The sequence below is a fragment of the Lutjanus erythropterus genome, chromosome 18 (genome assembly GCF_056507025.1).
Source record: "Lutjanus erythropterus isolate fLutEry1 chromosome 18, fLutEry1.hap2, whole genome shotgun sequence".
NCBI classification, from domain to species: Eukaryota; Metazoa; Chordata; class Actinopteri; order Lutjaniformes; family Lutjanidae; genus Lutjanus; species Lutjanus erythropterus.
The window spans coordinates 12,679,712-12,695,000 of NC_139334.1; the positions used below are offsets into that span (position 1 = coordinate 12,679,712).

General features: G+C 38.6%; 2 protein-coding genes across 3 annotated transcripts in view; both read left to right on the forward strand.

Annotated features, from left to right (window-relative positions):
- Window positions 1-567: 567 nt before the first annotated feature.
- Window positions 568-8,311, forward strand: mis18bp1 (MIS18 binding protein 1). 2 transcript variants are annotated; one of them, XM_084743172.1, is made up of 16 exons: window positions 568-1,499; window positions 1,873-2,010; window positions 2,629-2,930; window positions 3,086-3,159; window positions 3,361-3,482; window positions 3,649-3,739; window positions 3,893-4,002; window positions 4,293-4,453; window positions 4,857-4,926; window positions 5,012-5,723; window positions 5,817-5,995; window positions 6,848-6,987; window positions 7,094-7,230; window positions 7,315-7,402; window positions 7,489-7,543; window positions 8,079-8,311. In XM_084743172.1, exons 1-16 carry the CDS (start codon window positions 692-694, stop codon window positions 8,177-8,179), a joined length of 3,288 nt encoding a protein of 1,095 aa, XP_084599298.1. In that variant the 5' UTR covers window positions 568-691; the 3' UTR covers window positions 8,180-8,311. The 2 variants fall into 2 exon arrangements, with proteins under 2 accessions (XP_084599298.1, XP_084599297.1); XM_084743171.1 differs by having other exon boundaries at window positions 569-1,499; window positions 3,890-4,002.
- Window positions 8,312-9,577: 1,266 nt separating this feature from the next.
- The window catches only part of tpp1 (tripeptidyl peptidase I), a 32,372-nt gene continuing 26,660 nt past the window's right edge, over window positions 9,578-15,289 (forward strand). Inside the window, exons 1-7 of the mRNA XM_084742756.1 lie at window positions 9,578-9,678; window positions 10,123-10,197; window positions 10,953-11,092; window positions 11,366-11,516; window positions 12,405-12,526; window positions 12,992-13,170; window positions 13,290-13,488. Of these exons, the coding sequence (XP_084598882.1) occupies window positions 9,593-9,678; window positions 10,123-10,197; window positions 10,953-11,092; window positions 11,366-11,516; window positions 12,405-12,526; window positions 12,992-13,170; window positions 13,290-13,488 (952 nt within the window). The 5' untranslated portion in view covers window positions 9,578-9,592. The remainder of the gene's footprint in view (window positions 9,679-10,122; window positions 10,198-10,952; window positions 11,093-11,365; window positions 11,517-12,404; window positions 12,527-12,991; window positions 13,171-13,289; window positions 13,489-15,289) is intronic.

The window sequence follows — 15,289 nt, forward strand, 5'->3', positions numbered from 1 at the left end:
GTTCAATTCAATTCAATTCATTTCAGTTCAATTCAATAAAATGCAATTCAACTTAAAAGAATTAAATTCTAATGCACACTTGTATGCTGCTTTCGAGTCATTTGACGTAAGAATTGTTTGTATATATTGTTGTGCTCCTCTGTTTTTAAATATTAAGGTGGGACTGGACTTTGGTAAATATGCTGTTATGAATGTGGATTTTTGGGCCACAGTTATTATCAACTTAATAATTTCATAGATGTTAGACTTGTTCTTTCTGTCTTTCTTTTTTTCAGTGTTGCTTGCCGCGGACCCTGTGTTTTAGAGGTCCAGGCAGCAAGAAAAAAAACGGGAGAACCGCAAGAGAGAATATGAGAGAAAGGAACATAAATACATACAAATATTTTAAAAATAAAAATAAAAAGATTTAATAGTATCAACATAATGTTCAAATGTTTTGTTAATGTTGTAAAAAAAATTGGGGGGGGGGGGTTTGGCTTGGAAACCTCAGATTGGGAAACTGGAAAAAAAAAAAAAAAGTTTTGTAGTTTTTCGAATCATGCACGGAAGTGACGTATTGTTTTGGACGTACGTCACAGGTTCCCAGCCAAAGGCGGCAGTGGTGAGAAATTTTAAATTTTCGGGCTAGCGGGCTAGCTGCTAGCCAGCGCGGCGGATTTATAATAATCTGTTATCTTTTAAAGTAAAAACCATGGCGTCGTATCATCACACATTACAAGAGAATAAACCGCGGTTCGAGTCTCCTGCCAGAGTGTTTGCTAAACTAAAATCCAGAGTACAGAGAGAAATGTGCGCCAACGATCCGCTGTTTAGCGTTGGAGAGAAACATGGAGCGGAGGTTAACTCTCCCAGGAAGAAGAGGACACAGAGCAGCTGGATGACCGAGGAGCTGAAGGAGAATCACAGGTTTGGTTCATACGGAAATGAAGCGCAGGCTTTGACCCTGTCGCCCATATCCAGTCCTCAGAAAACCTTCGGATACTTGTATTCAGACATCAGCACCAGGCATGTGGAGGATATACCTCCTGTGACTGAGACAGGACATGGACGTACACCAAGAAAAGCAGCCTTTCTGGAGTCAACAGCCGTGTCTCAGCCTGTCTTTATGGTCAACAGGAAACAGATCCACACGGAACCAGCTCACGTCAGAGATGTGGATGGGCTCACTGTACCCAGCAGGACTCCAGTAAAGACACAGCCAGTGGACTGTGTGAGGAGTGTGTTGGAGGAGGAGTGTATTACTCCGTCCTGTATGTTTTCCCCCATGAGAAACAGGCTGAGGAAGAGAAAGTTGCAGCCATGGGGGTTTAATAATGTCAGCAGCAGCACAAAAGAGGACTGCAGTGAAATCCCGAGTCAGCCACAGGAGAGGAAAAGCACCGGTGCCTTCAGTGAGGAGGACACCCGCCACAACACCACCTGTGTGCAGGACCTGGGTCATGTCAGAGGGTCCACTCATGAACCCATCTTCCCACCACCAAGATCCACCGCCAAGAAACGTGAGATTTTATCACTGCTGTGTTTTCCTTCTGTCGCCATTAACAATTGATCATAAATTATGTTGGAAATCACTCAGATAATGTAAAAACAAAAATATCTACAATCAGACCTGCAACGCTTAATCAATTAGTAGTCAACTATTAAATTGATTGCCATAAGTAATTGTTTAGCAAAATAGATAGATAATTATGAGTATTTTTAAGAAAAACAGTCAAAAAATTTCGGATTTCAGCTTCTTAAATATGAATATTGTCTGGTTTCCTTACTCATTTATGACAGTAAACTCACTGTACAAAATCCCAAGGCACACCATTTGGGAACCACTGATTTGGAGGAAGAAACTGACCGCTGCCTCGTTGCTGTTTTGAACAGGTTGCTGTGGTATTCTGGACAATGTTCCTCCGATGTCTCCTGCCAAGATGTTTGCTTTCATGAAGAAGAGGGAGAGTAAAATGGAGCAGCAGGAAGTTCATAACGTCAGCAGCAGCACGAGGGAGTTCCTTGATGGAGGTCAGTGTGTTATGAAGCGCAAAAACAAAGTGCTTAGTTTAAGCTGTGTATGTATGTAGGCATAATTCTTGTTTTGGTTTATGTTTTGTGTTTGCATGTTGCTGCGTTGCACAGCATGGTTTTGTTCATCAAGGTTCGTGTAGGTGCTGGAAATCCTTAAAACACCTTTTTAATGTAATTTTTCCAAGGTTTGAAAATGCTTGGATTTTGGAAAAAGTGCTTGAAATTGTAATTGCATTACTTTCATAATAATTCACTACCTAACTGAGTGGTTAGCATTTTAAATGAAGAAATAGAATAATTTGGGAAATGGCTCAGCCAGGTTATAAAGGATGCAAAGTGTACTTACAGACAGGTAACACAATTTGAAGCATCAAACTTTGTTGTGTTTTCCTTTAACTTGTAACCTTTCTCTGCAATTCTATCACGAAACATAATTTTAGTTGTTTACAGCTCAATAACATGCGGTTTAATGTGATGAAGAAATAAAATTAGGATTTTGAGTATGTCTATGTGTAATTGATCACAACAACAAAGGAAAGTTGTTGAAAAGTGCTTGAATTTGACTTCTGAAAAGGTGTAGGAACCCTGGTTTATGTCATCACTTACACTCCACAGGCAATTTCCATCAGTCCAGACACACATCGCCTCCCTCCGCGGCTCACAGTGAGGCTGAGACTGAGGACGTCGCCTTGTGCGTCCCAAAAAGTGTTGCTCCTGTCGACCGGTCCAGTGGAGAGTCGGCTGACAGCCAATCAGACACGGACCACTCTGAAGTTTTCCTGGTCCCTGCTGCTCCATCACAACCTGTTCTGCTGGAAGACCCACTCGTTCTCAACACCCCGCGTGTCTCCATACCGAAGAAAAATGAGTTTGTGTTCAAGCGCAAGAAATGGCCTCAGAGTGCAAAATTCCCAACTGTGAGTAGAAATAAATAACTCTCAAATTTAAGTCTTTGATAAAAGAGGTGATATTAATTTGGATTTGCAGATACATTTTAGATCCAGTGAGAGATGGAGATCAACAGTGTTTTGTCTGTTGTGTCTTACTGGCCTTGTGTTTTCCATTTTGACAGGATAGTGTAATTTATCTCAAAAAGTGGTTCCTGAGGAGGAGTCGTGAGGGGCTGTTTGTTGAGGGAATCCATCGGTAAGTATTTCTACAGGCATCACGATTTAAAAGATCTGAATGTTTGAGAAGAACAGAATGCAGTTTAAGTTTATTATCATAAATTTTCAGGTTGCTCTCACTGTGACATTTTTATGCTTAGGATTCCAGATTTTTAGGATCTCTAAGTTTTTTGTTTTAAAGTGATCACTGGATTGTTTTTTCCTTGTCGTTTCCACCCAGGGAGGAGAACATACCGTGGAACAGTAACATCATTGTGGACAGAGTTTCTAATTATGTGCTTAAGACCGTCTCTGGCAGGGTTTACATCTTGATTGGCAAGATGAACTTGGATATCGACTGTGGTAAGTCGGATCCTGTATGGATAAATATTTTCCACTGAGAAAAATGTTTCACTTTGGCAGAAAAAAGTTAAAGTACATTTTTTAAAAAAAACTTTGATTTAGCCATATACAAATGTGAATACTGCATGGATTAATCTTCCTTGTTTTTCTCACTTTTTGCCTGCAGGGTTTCCCAAGTGGCTTTTGAAGAAGTTTGTTAACGGTTTTCCTCCAGACTGGAAGGCACTTTATGAGAAGTTCATGTCAGAGTCAGGAGGGTAAGAATATGTGTCTCCCTCTAAAGTCACTTGCAATAAGGTCGTAGTTTTTTCTGGGCATGTTGAGATGAAACGACTACTGCATGTTTGAAAACCATATTCACAAATAGTTAAAATTAGTTGGGTTTTTTTCTGTTGTGGCAACCCCAGCAGAAAAACAAAGAGGAACAGTGGACAGAGAGGCGTCAGGGCAGAGACAAAATCTGAGGCCTCCTCCATCAACCTCTCTGTGAAGCAGCACAGACAGCAGCCTTTTAACACACGTAAGTACAAGACAAACACAACATAGACAGCACAGCTAAAGCTAACACTGGTGGTGTACCTTTACAGTGTCTGCTCCCCTTCAATCGTATCCCTTTCAGAAGCTTCCCATCACTGAAGCAGTTAACATTGCAAAAAAAATGTAATCTCATGTGTTTCACATCATGATTTTTATTACTGACTCTAACAATCTGTGGTATTGCATTCATTAACTTTTGTATTCAAGTCCACAGCAGCTGCACTAAAGGACTTTGTGTTACCTTCTCATTTATTCTCTCCTCTCCTCTCTCAGCTGCTTTCTGTCCTCCTGCCTCCTCGTCCTTTGCAAAAGTGTCTCGAAGTGGTCGCGTCATCAAGCCACCTCTGGAGTACTGGAAGGGAGGGAGAGTCATTCTGGACGCACACATGAACGTTACCATCCATGAATGTTACGATACCTCCATCTGCAACCCCGTAAGCACAGCAAGTTCAAAATAATGTATTAAATAAATACTGCTATACCAGTATAAAGCCTGATTCTCTTTGATAACAACAGCACATAATTTAATTTATAACACCAAAGGATGCACAAGGTGTACCATGAATTTATTTATTTATTTATTTTGGATATAAACTCATTTTGTAAATCCACCATTGCTGGTGTCACCACTGTTGGCACAGATGTCAACTGAATATATTTCATGTATATAAATATTTAAAGAATAAATTCAAATAATTCAAATAAAAAATAAATTAGGGTGTTAGTAGTAAATCATCTTTGAAGATTTTTTTGGAGAATTTGATTTCTCCTAATACTCAAGAATATGTCTGAACATGTGATATTTCTGATCGGCATCACTATGCTCATATCTTACAGGACGTCAGTACAACAGTGTCTGCAAGGACGTCACAGAAACCTGCCCGTGTGTTCTTGCCCTGCAGCGAAGGTAAAAATAACTGAGCAGCTGTAGCTCTTGTGTTGTGAGATAAGTTGTGAGTTGCGTGCAGACAAAGTGTCCTCTGTGTTTCCAGGCCGTAAAAAATGTGAATCAGCCAGCGACCAAGAAACATCAGTACCACTGAGGAAGGTCAAAGCTCCTCTCCGCAAACACAACAGAGCTAAGGTTACCCCTGCCGAGAAGCCATCTTATTCACCTGAACCTCCCGTTGAGACACTTAGCAGCCCTGACGAGTGGTCTGGCAGGAGGACGAGGTCCAGCCAGAGGCGTCCAGCAGCAGAGAGGACGCTCTGTGTGGACTCTGTCCCTCAAAAACAAAGCAAACCTGCAAAGACTTCAACAGGGGCATCAAAAAAACAGACACTTGACACCAGAAGGCCTTCAGTGAGAGTCTCACGGAGCAAACAAAAAGAATCTCCTGCTGTTAGTGACCAAACATCAACAGATCAGTCATCCGGTGATGAGTTTTCCCCCAGGAGGAAGAAGCGGGAGAAAGGAGTGCAGAGGAAGAGAGGTGAGAGGTCACAGCCAAGCCGCTCGACTCCATCAAGTGAGTCTGAGGGCAGTGGAAAGAAACTGAACAAGAGAACCAGAGTGGTGAAAGAGAGAGACACTGCACAAACACAAACTAAAAACAAATGCAACAAATCCACCAAGACATCACGACCTGTAAAGCCTTCACCCAAACACACACAGTCCAGCAAGAAACACAAGGCAGTCAAACTGAATCCAAAAGAGCAAGATGAAGACGAGTGGACAGAGGAAGAGCTCATGAAGCTCCAGGAGTAAGTTTGTCTACTGACACAATGAGAAAGTAGCATTTTGCAGAATTGGAGTAACAACTCTGTGTCATAACCTCATATGTGTGTGTTTTCCAGGGCTGTGTCCTTCTATCCTAAGCATATGGCAGGTTACTGGGCAAAGGTGGCAATGATCGTAGGAACACGTTCTGCAGAGGAGTGTCACAAACAGCACGCATCCCTGGGAACCTCGCAGACTCCAGCCAAGACAGCAAAGAGACCCAAAAAGAAAAAGATTGAGGCACCAAAAGATCCAGGTAGAGATTTATTTCTGAACTCTTTTTCCATGAAGTCATGCGGTTATAACACATGCAGGATGTGTCTTGGCATTGTCCTGTTGAAATAAACAGGGACATCCTTGAAACAGAATTCGTCTGGATGGCAGCGTATGTTGCTCCAAAACATAAGAATTTGGGCCGATAAATTATTGGCAAATATTGTCACAGCTATATCGGTACTGAAATATCAGTTAAGATAATATCTGATTTGACAAATTATGGCAAAGCATTTCATTTAAATTCTTAGGTAAAATGCCCTGTGAAGTTTTTTTTGATGAACTTTAGAAAAACTAAATGAAGTGTGATATCAGCTAGATTTGCTTCAGTCAGAGCTGTGAAATATTAAATCATCAAACTTTGCTCACTACATCTGAGCCTTTCTTACCCTCAGGTATGCATAAACTACAAGTTATATTATAAGTTATATTAATATTATATTAATATGTTATATATAATGTTATATTAATACTAGAAATAGCATTTTATAGTATGCACTATTGTGCATCCCTAATTATTTTCATCATCATTTCCTTTATTATTTTCTTTACTGATTAGTCGTTCAGTCTTTAAATAGTCAGAAACTGGTAAAAAAAAAAAAAACCCAAACAACTTTTTTTTACATCCATAATTTACTAAAGCCTGAGAATAGTTAGACACTTAATCCTCAGGGTTTTGAAGTTGGAACCATCTAATATTTTGCATTCTACTGGTAAAATGATGATTAACTGATTAACCTATTAACCAAAATGATCTGAAGGTTTTTGCAAAAGTGAGGACATGATGTTAGACATGGTTAGCCGCAGAGGTTTGACAAGTTGTATCTCTGATTAGTTACAGATCATCCAGTGATATCTTCTCGAGTGGGAACATTAAAGAGGAAGCAACAGGTGCGTCAGTTCCTGGAGAACATGCCCAGAGAGAACGTTGATGACGTCTTCAGCTCTGCATACATGCAGAATAAACGCTTTGAGGTTTGTTTATTTCTGCGTTGATATACTTTATTTTGATACTTCATTTAACTCCCTGTCCTGTGATTATGAGACTGTCTCACCAACTTGTGTCTGTCTCAATGCGTAGATCCCGTCCATGTGTCCGAGTGATGATCATAACCTGTCGGATTGGGAGCCCCGCACCCCCATGTCGACAGACTTCCCTGAAGTGAAGACTCCCCAGTGTCTGCACATCACTCCTGGAATGATGGGCTCTCCGAACGGGTGAGTGATGTTGACGTCTGTGTTCTAGCTTGTCAGAGTTGATCTCAGCGCAGCAACTAACTTCCCTCTCACTTGATTTCAAAGCAACGATGACGACAAGTACGTCTTTCAACTCCAGAAGAGGATGAAACAACGTCAGTTTAATGTCTGCAAAAAGGCTCCCTCTTCAAAGGTACTGACTCGTGAGGCTTGTTTTTATGAAGCATGTGGATTGTTGTATTTCATCGGGGAAAAAACATCCTCCTTCGTTTCTTTCAGGCCTTCACACCCACGCCATCAGTTAAACGAACGATGAGAAGATGTGGTAACACAGGTGGGTTTCCTGACAGATGTGTTGGTCATGAGTTTATACATGTGTTGAGGAGGGACAATAGAAACATACCAATTTAAACTTTCTAATGCTTGTAGTGTAATATATTATGAGATACTTTTTTTTGTCCATCACTACATGTAGCCGTGGTTTGGGGGGATTTTCACAGTAAGATAGGGTTCATACAGAGTATGGAATTTGATTTTCAGCAATTTCCATGTATAGGTTTATGGCTTCATCACTGTTTCCATGAACACAGTGACTAAATAAGGCTGCATAGGCCCTGAGAAAATTCAATTATTTAACATTTTTAAACTAACTTTTGGCTCTAATTCACAAAAGAGAATACAAACCTGGAGGGAGCAGTAATAGCATTTATTCAGTGTGTAACCTGAATAGATTGTAGTGCACTGAAATCTGGCTTGAACACATTTTAAAAGCTATAACTGAAAGCTGAGAGCAGTTATTATTACTACATTTTGTGTGCAACATGAGTCTTGTTGTTTAACACAGACCGTTTCTTTCCCTTCTTCACCAGAAAATGACACCTTTGTTGTTTGGGAGATGTTCCCAGGAAACGATGGAGTGCTGTCTGAAAGCGGAGAGGAAGAGGACTTTTACTTCTCAGACAATGACTGATTGGATCTGAAATGTCATGTCACTTTTTAAATAAAAATCAAAGTATTCTCATGAATTAAAGTGGAACATGTTTAATTCTTCAAATGTGAAAAATAAAACAGCTAAAGTTTTGCTCCCGTCTTTCACATGTAACAGATGTTTTTATTTTTATTTTTAATTCCTTAAATGCAGGATCTGATCTCATTGGCCAGAAGAATTGATTTAACACTTTTTTTTTTAAAACAGAAACTTCAATAGAATGTATAAAAATTACACATTTTTTTGTAATGAGACTTTTTCTAATGGTTACAATTAATTAATTGTTGTAAATTGTTTTACAATATTCAGCTTTGGGGTCTTTCAATATGTGCCTGTAAATATATTTTTTGTTTAAAGTCCTAGTTCCAAGCATCAGTTGTAACTATTCTTTTAATAAACATTCTTAAAGTCTTAGTTATGGTTTATTTGTGTATATTATGATTATAGAGTGCAATTAAGGTGAAATCTTTTTGGCTTGTAACTCTCAAAATGAAGCAATATCTACATATAACCTAATCACAGTTTATATGAAAGAAGGATTTTTCTTCTCAGATTCTTTCATTTGAAGAATTTGCAGAGGTTAGAGAAGTATACAAACTTTAATAAAATAATAATAATAAAAACCTTTTGTAACATTTATATCCTATATCCTGTACTTTGGTGGCCTCTGCTCGTTCCCAACCAAGAGGCTGGGTCCCTTTAAAGGGTCACCAGATAAATCTAAGGGTTCTTGGGCTGACAAGAGGAAACAGGACAGAGACTCGTTCTTATTAGACTGTCATGTGTTTTATGTAAAATAGTAATCTGAAAAGTAACTAGAATATCTGTATCTGCAAACCTGCTTTACAAATTAGGGGCATGCATTATGGGAATTGTAGGATCCAGTATTTTTGAAGACTGACCCATAATAGGGAATAGTTTGATTTTGTACATAAAAAAACTTTGCTTTTTTTTAATTTATTAAATGTATAACAGATTTATTATGTCTTACAATGTCGTACTTAAAAAAAACAAAACAACGAAACAAAAACACCTCAACAACAACAACAACGTACACGATGAAGAAATAACGTGTATTAAGTTTTGCAGATCTTTGACTTCCATTGAAAACGGCGCTGGACACAATTTTGAAGGTCGTGCCTACAAGGAAACCCTCGATAAGTGAAACTCTCGCGAGATTTGTACGTGTTGCTTCTTCATTGTGCAGTTTGTCGGGACTAAATATATATATATTGACCTGACTACTGGGTCTCGAGACAAAAAAAATCACTCGGCAAACCCTGATCCCAGCTCGAGGAAGATCGTGGTTTGAGTTAAAATTCTACTCTCGCGAGATCTTTTGCGTGTCTGAGGTTCCCCTATCGACGTTTTCGAATAACAAAATCACGTGAAAGCATGTCACGTGACCGCTGCGTCCATAACTGCCTACTCACCGACACAACAGCTGAGTGTAAACCATCCGAGGACACGATGGACGCACTGTGAGTGCTTCAAATAAGTTGATATGTGTGTCTTTTTTTACGAAGATAAAGAGGGAGGAAAGCAGTTAGATGACTGTAACTCTTTTTAATGCGACTAGTAATGTATCGCAGTTTGCATTTTGTGTTTTTTTTGTTAGTGATGACCTAGATACCTGCCTGCTAATACAGCTAGTCAAAGTCGTCAGATAGCGTTAATAATGACATTTATTCGTGTTGTGATCTATATTAGAGTTATCAAACAGTTTTATATGTGTATGTCTTCCTGATTAGAAACGTCTTAGTTTGACCTACTAAGATAAGTCACATTGAGACTTTGTTCGGGTTTGAGATAAGACACTGGATTCAGGACGTGTTTTAAATAGTTTCTACCTACGTTTTTGTTTGTCTGAACCTCTGCATGCGTACATTTAAATCCTTAATGTTTTGTTTCTTCCTTTCCACCAGACTGACCTTCTTCATCACCTTGTTATTCAGCTCGTTGGTCTCGAGTGGATATCTGGAATACAACCAAGATGTCCTGTGAGCAAATCCACTTTAAGAGCCATTCTCTTATCTTTCTCTGTATCATCTATTAAATCATGTTTGGATCTCCCCTTGTTCAAAACCTTTTTGGAAAATTTGAAAGTCAAGCCTTATTGACTTTTTTTTCTCTCTGTATTCTCATACCAGTTTTTAATATGCTGTAAAGACTTACATCTTTCTGAAAAAATATCTTTAAATCCTTGCAAAATTGTCTGATAAGGAGTCAGTGCAATTTGTCTGGAAAATTGTTCAGTGATTTGCAGCTATTATCACTGCGACTAGATGTTTTAAAGGTAGTAATTTTTTGGGGGGACTTTTATTTCCAAGTGTGGCTCCATATTCAGTCCAAAAATCAGTAGCGAAGATTTAGATTTTACCCAGAAGTGTGGGTCAACCTCACACAAATTGCAACAGACACAAACTCAAGACATTTTGTTGAATATTCTTCAATATATTCCTACTGAGAGAAACAAAAGTCTTCATATGAAGGGAAACTGCCCAAATATGATGCTGCTAAATATGCCTTTTGTAGTGCAGGCCTTGAACTTTCACCTTCTTGCTCATACATGCATTGCAATAGTTTTGGTTGTGGAGCCTTTGCGTGAACATCAGACAAGAAGACATTCATAGATCAACTTTTTAACATGCGCAGCAATGGGAAATTATGCCGCTGAAAGAGTTTCTGTTGCACTTTGTGTAAAGTCATGTCATACAGTGTAAAAGCTCATGAGAAGTTTTTCCTCTTTCTTCAGGATACCAGAGGACTGGACTCATATGGGTCGTGTCGACCCCTCAGAGGAGCTGGAGTTGACTTTTGCCCTGAAGCAGCGAAACGTTGACCTACTGGAGGAAACACTCAGACTGGTGTCAGACCCTGACTCAGCACAATATGGTAGACCAATGTCTGATAATTACAGCTTGTCCTGAAGTGGCCCTAAAAATCTAAGATTTAAAAAAAACAGCACACACTTGTTAAGTTTAGCTTTTCAGTGGGGTTTGTGTATCACTTTTTTCTGTTTCTGTCTTTCATAACCTGCAGTGATATATCACCAGGATATGAGCTTGACTGCTCTGCTGTGGCAGTTTAAAAAATGGACAATCTGTCACCTGTGACCTCTTCCTACACTACAGACAGAATGACAGAGGCCCGTTTTGTCTTCCACAGGTAAACACCTCACCCTGGAGGAGGTGTCCTCTCTTGTGCGTCCATCTGAACTGACCCAGAAGGTGGTGCATCACTGGCTGCAGAGTCATGGGATTACAAACTGCCTGACTGTTCGCACTCAGGACTTTTTACAGTGCACCATGACTGCAGAGTAAGCACATCTTTTTAAGCAACACTTGTTCTGCTTAGTCACCAGTATTTTTTACTTGCTCTTGACACAGTTAAGACATAAAAAAAATATTTTCTGCTAACTGTAAGTTCCCTCTGTGAGTAAGCATCACAGGCCATGCTTGAATCTCGTGAGATGGTTCTTCTTTCTGTGGTTGTTGATTAAAATCAAGCTAACTTAAACTGCAGGCTTTTGAGATCTAAGGCTGAGTTATCGGATCTTTAAAAAACCATAATGATAACAATAACCGCTCCTGTGGAGTGAATTTGACTTACTTGGAGTTATATCAGTTTCGCATATGACCCAAAATGTAGTATTGGAGAAGTTACTTTTAAAGCATAGGTTTGCAATCTACTGATTACTGAACTTCAGTAGAACTACTCTTAGGGGTAATTTAGTTCAGAATAAGTAAACTACTTAGAAAAAGTAGTTCAAATAACTTGGGTACAATGTAGCCTACATGTGATATGAAATTATAAGAAAATATAATATAAAGTCATATGCCAGCAAAAAAAAAGTCACTCAGTTGACGTTATTGCAAAAAGTGCTCACTTGTTCATACATACTGTTTTATCTTATTTCTTTTAGCATAACTATGAATCACCTTGTTTACCTCAGCCATCTTGTTTTCTCCTTTTCTTTTCTTTCTTTTTTATTTAATAAACATAAGTTACACACATATTTTTATATTTGTGAATAATGGGCAGCACCAGGTAGAGAGTGACAGAAAACTACTTGTTAATTTCTACATATGATAAACCTTTCACTTGTCCCCATCACTGCCAAAGAGTTTCTGAAGTGCCCAGAATTGTAAATGTTTGTTTGTTTGTAGAGATTTAGGCTGTGGTTGTGTTTGTTTTATGCATTAAGGGTTGCAGAGATGCTGCTTCCAGGCAGCAGGTTCCAGCGTTACATGAGAGACGGTCAGTCTGTGGTGAGGTCTTCAGCTCCGTACTCTGTTCATGATGATGTTCACCAGCACCTGGACTTTGGTGAGAACCGGTTCTATAGCTGTGAAATGTTCGGCTGTCTTCTGTCATAGCTGTATATTCAGGTATTTAGGATCTGTATCATACGGAAAAGTATTGGGGCCGGTCATAAGGAAAAATTTTAAATTTTACAGATGAAGAATAAACTTAAACTGTCGACGGAGGAAGAAACAGTCAAAATACTGAGAGGAAAAATAATTGAAATGATGAGGGGAAAAAATGAAGGCATTTTGAAAATAAAGTTGAAATTTCATGAATAAAAGCAAACTTTAACTTGTATTTTTACTTGCTAAATAAATCTTGATAATTTTTTTTTCTTATGGCCCTAATACTGAAAGTTCAACTTGAAATAAACTTGAAAATATTCTCGAAATACCAAAAAAAAAAGTCTTCCTCTTCCTACTAACAGTGCAGGGTGGATTTTTTTTTTTTTTTTTATTTATTTGTTTTGTTTTTGTGCTTACACAGTTGGAGGGCTTCACCGCCTCCCTCCTAAAGCACAGAAGGACTTAATCAAAGCCTCTTCGACCCAGAAGCAAAAGCAGGGTTTACACCTGGGAGTGACTCCCGCCATCTTGAGGCAACGCTACAACCTGACAGCAGCTGATGTGGGAACGGCTCAGAACAACAGTCAGGCTGTAGCTCAGGTGTGACCATCCCAGAATAAGTTGATCATAATAAAAAGTGTTACTGTCAAAAATGTGTACTTTAATCCCTCCGTAACTTTGTGTGCCTTTTCACTGTAGCTAGCTGTTTTGTCTTTCAGTTCTTGGAGCAGTACTACAGCCCTGCAGACTTGGCTGAGTTCATGAGCATGTTTGGCCGGAGCTTCCAGCATCACTCTCAGGTGGACCGGGTCGTGGGCACTCAGGGAGCAGGAAAGGCCGGTCTGGAGGCCAGTCTGGATGTGGAGTACATCATGAGCACGGGGGCAAACATCTCAACCTGGGTCTTCACCAACCCAGGTCTGTATGAGAGAGAGCATGTGGAGAACTGACAAGAGAACTTAAAGGGATGGTTCAGATTTTTTTTGAAGTGGGGTCGAATGAGGTCAGTGCATTACCTACAGCAGATGCTGGTCAACATGCAAACAGTTTGGAGAAGCAGCAGGAGTACCGGTCTATGAAGCTAAGCAGAGAACTGTTGTGGACGGGGTCAGCAGTCAAACACATTTTATCCATTTAAAAAATAACATCAGTCCACTATATTTAGAATATTTTCACAGCTTTATCTTGCTGTCACACAACCTTTTCTGTCTGGAAATGAATGAATGTATGTATGTATGTATGTATGTATGTATGTATGTATGTATGTATAGAAATTGTTTACGTATGTATGTATGTCCAGAAATTGTTTCCGTATGTATGTATATATGTCCAGAAATTGTTTCCGTATGTATGTATGTATGTCCAGAAATTGTTTCCGTATGTATGTATGTATGTATGTATGTATGTCCAGAAATTGTTTCCGTATGTATGTATGTATGTATGTATGTATGTATGTATGTATGTCCAGAAATTGTTTCCGTATGTATGTATGTCCAGAAATTGTTTCCGTATGTATGTATGTATGTCCAGAACTTGTTTCCGTATGTATGTATGTATGTATGTATGTCCATAAATTGTTTCAGTATGTATGTATGTATGTATGTATGTATGTCCAGAAATTGTTTCCGTATGTATGTATGTATGTATGCATGTCCAGAAATTGTTTCCGTATGTATGTATGTATGTCCAGAAATTGTTTCCGTATGTATGTATGTATGTATGTATGTCCAGAAATTGTTTCCGTATGTATGTATGTATGTCCAGAAATTGTTTCCGTATGTATGTATGTATGTATGTATGTATGTCCATAAATTGTTTCCGTATGTATGTATGTATGTATGTATGTATGTATGTATGTATGTATGTCCAGAAATTGTTTCCGTATGTATGTATGTATGTATGCATGTCCAGAAATTGTTTCCGTATGTATGTATGTATGTCCAGAAATTGTTTCCGTATGTATGTATGTATGTATGTATGTATGTCCAGAAATTGTTTCCATATGTATGTATGTATGTATGTATGTCCAGAAATTGTTTCCGTATGTATGTATGTATGTATGTATGCATGTCCAGAAATTGTTTCCGTATGTATGTATGTATGTATGCATGTCCAGAAATTGTTTCCGTATGTATGTATGTATGTATGTATGTATGTATGTATGTATGTCCAGAAATTGTTTCCGTATGTATGCATGTATGTATGTATGTCCAGAAATTGTTTCCGTATGCATGTATGTATTTATGTCCAGAAATTGTTTCCGTATGCATGTATGTATGTCCAGAAATTGTTTCCGTATGTATGTATGTATGTCCAGAAATTGTTTCCGTATGTATGTATGTATGTATGTATGTCCAGAAATTGTTTCCGTATGTATGTATGTATGTATGTCCAGAAATTGTTTCCGTATGTATGTATGTATGTATGTATGTATGTATGTATGTATGTCCAGAAATTGTTTCTGTATGTATGTATGTATGTATGTATGTATGTATGTCCAGAAATTGTTTCCGTATGTATGTATGTATGTATGTATGTCCAGAAATTGTTTCCGTATGTATGTATGTATGTATGTATGTATGTCCAGAAATTGTTTCCGTATGTATGTATGTATGTCCAGAAATTGTTTCCGTATGTATGTATGTATGTATGTATGTCCAGAAATTGTTTCCGTATGTATGTATGTATGTCTGTCCAGAAATTGTTTCCGTATGTATGT

Coding starts and splice junctions, on each gene's coding strand:
- mis18bp1 (XM_084743171.1), top strand. CDS start 692: ATGGCGTCGTATCATCACACATTACAAGAGAATAAACCGCGGTTCGAG. Junction 1,500..1,872: donor AAGATCCACCGCCAAGAAAC/GTGAGATTTTAT, acceptor TGTTTTGAACAG/GTTGCTGTGGTATTCTGGAC. Junction 6,988..7,093: donor TGCAGAATAAACGCTTTGAG/GTTTGTTTATTT, acceptor CTCAATGCGTAG/ATCCCGTCCATGTGTCCGAG.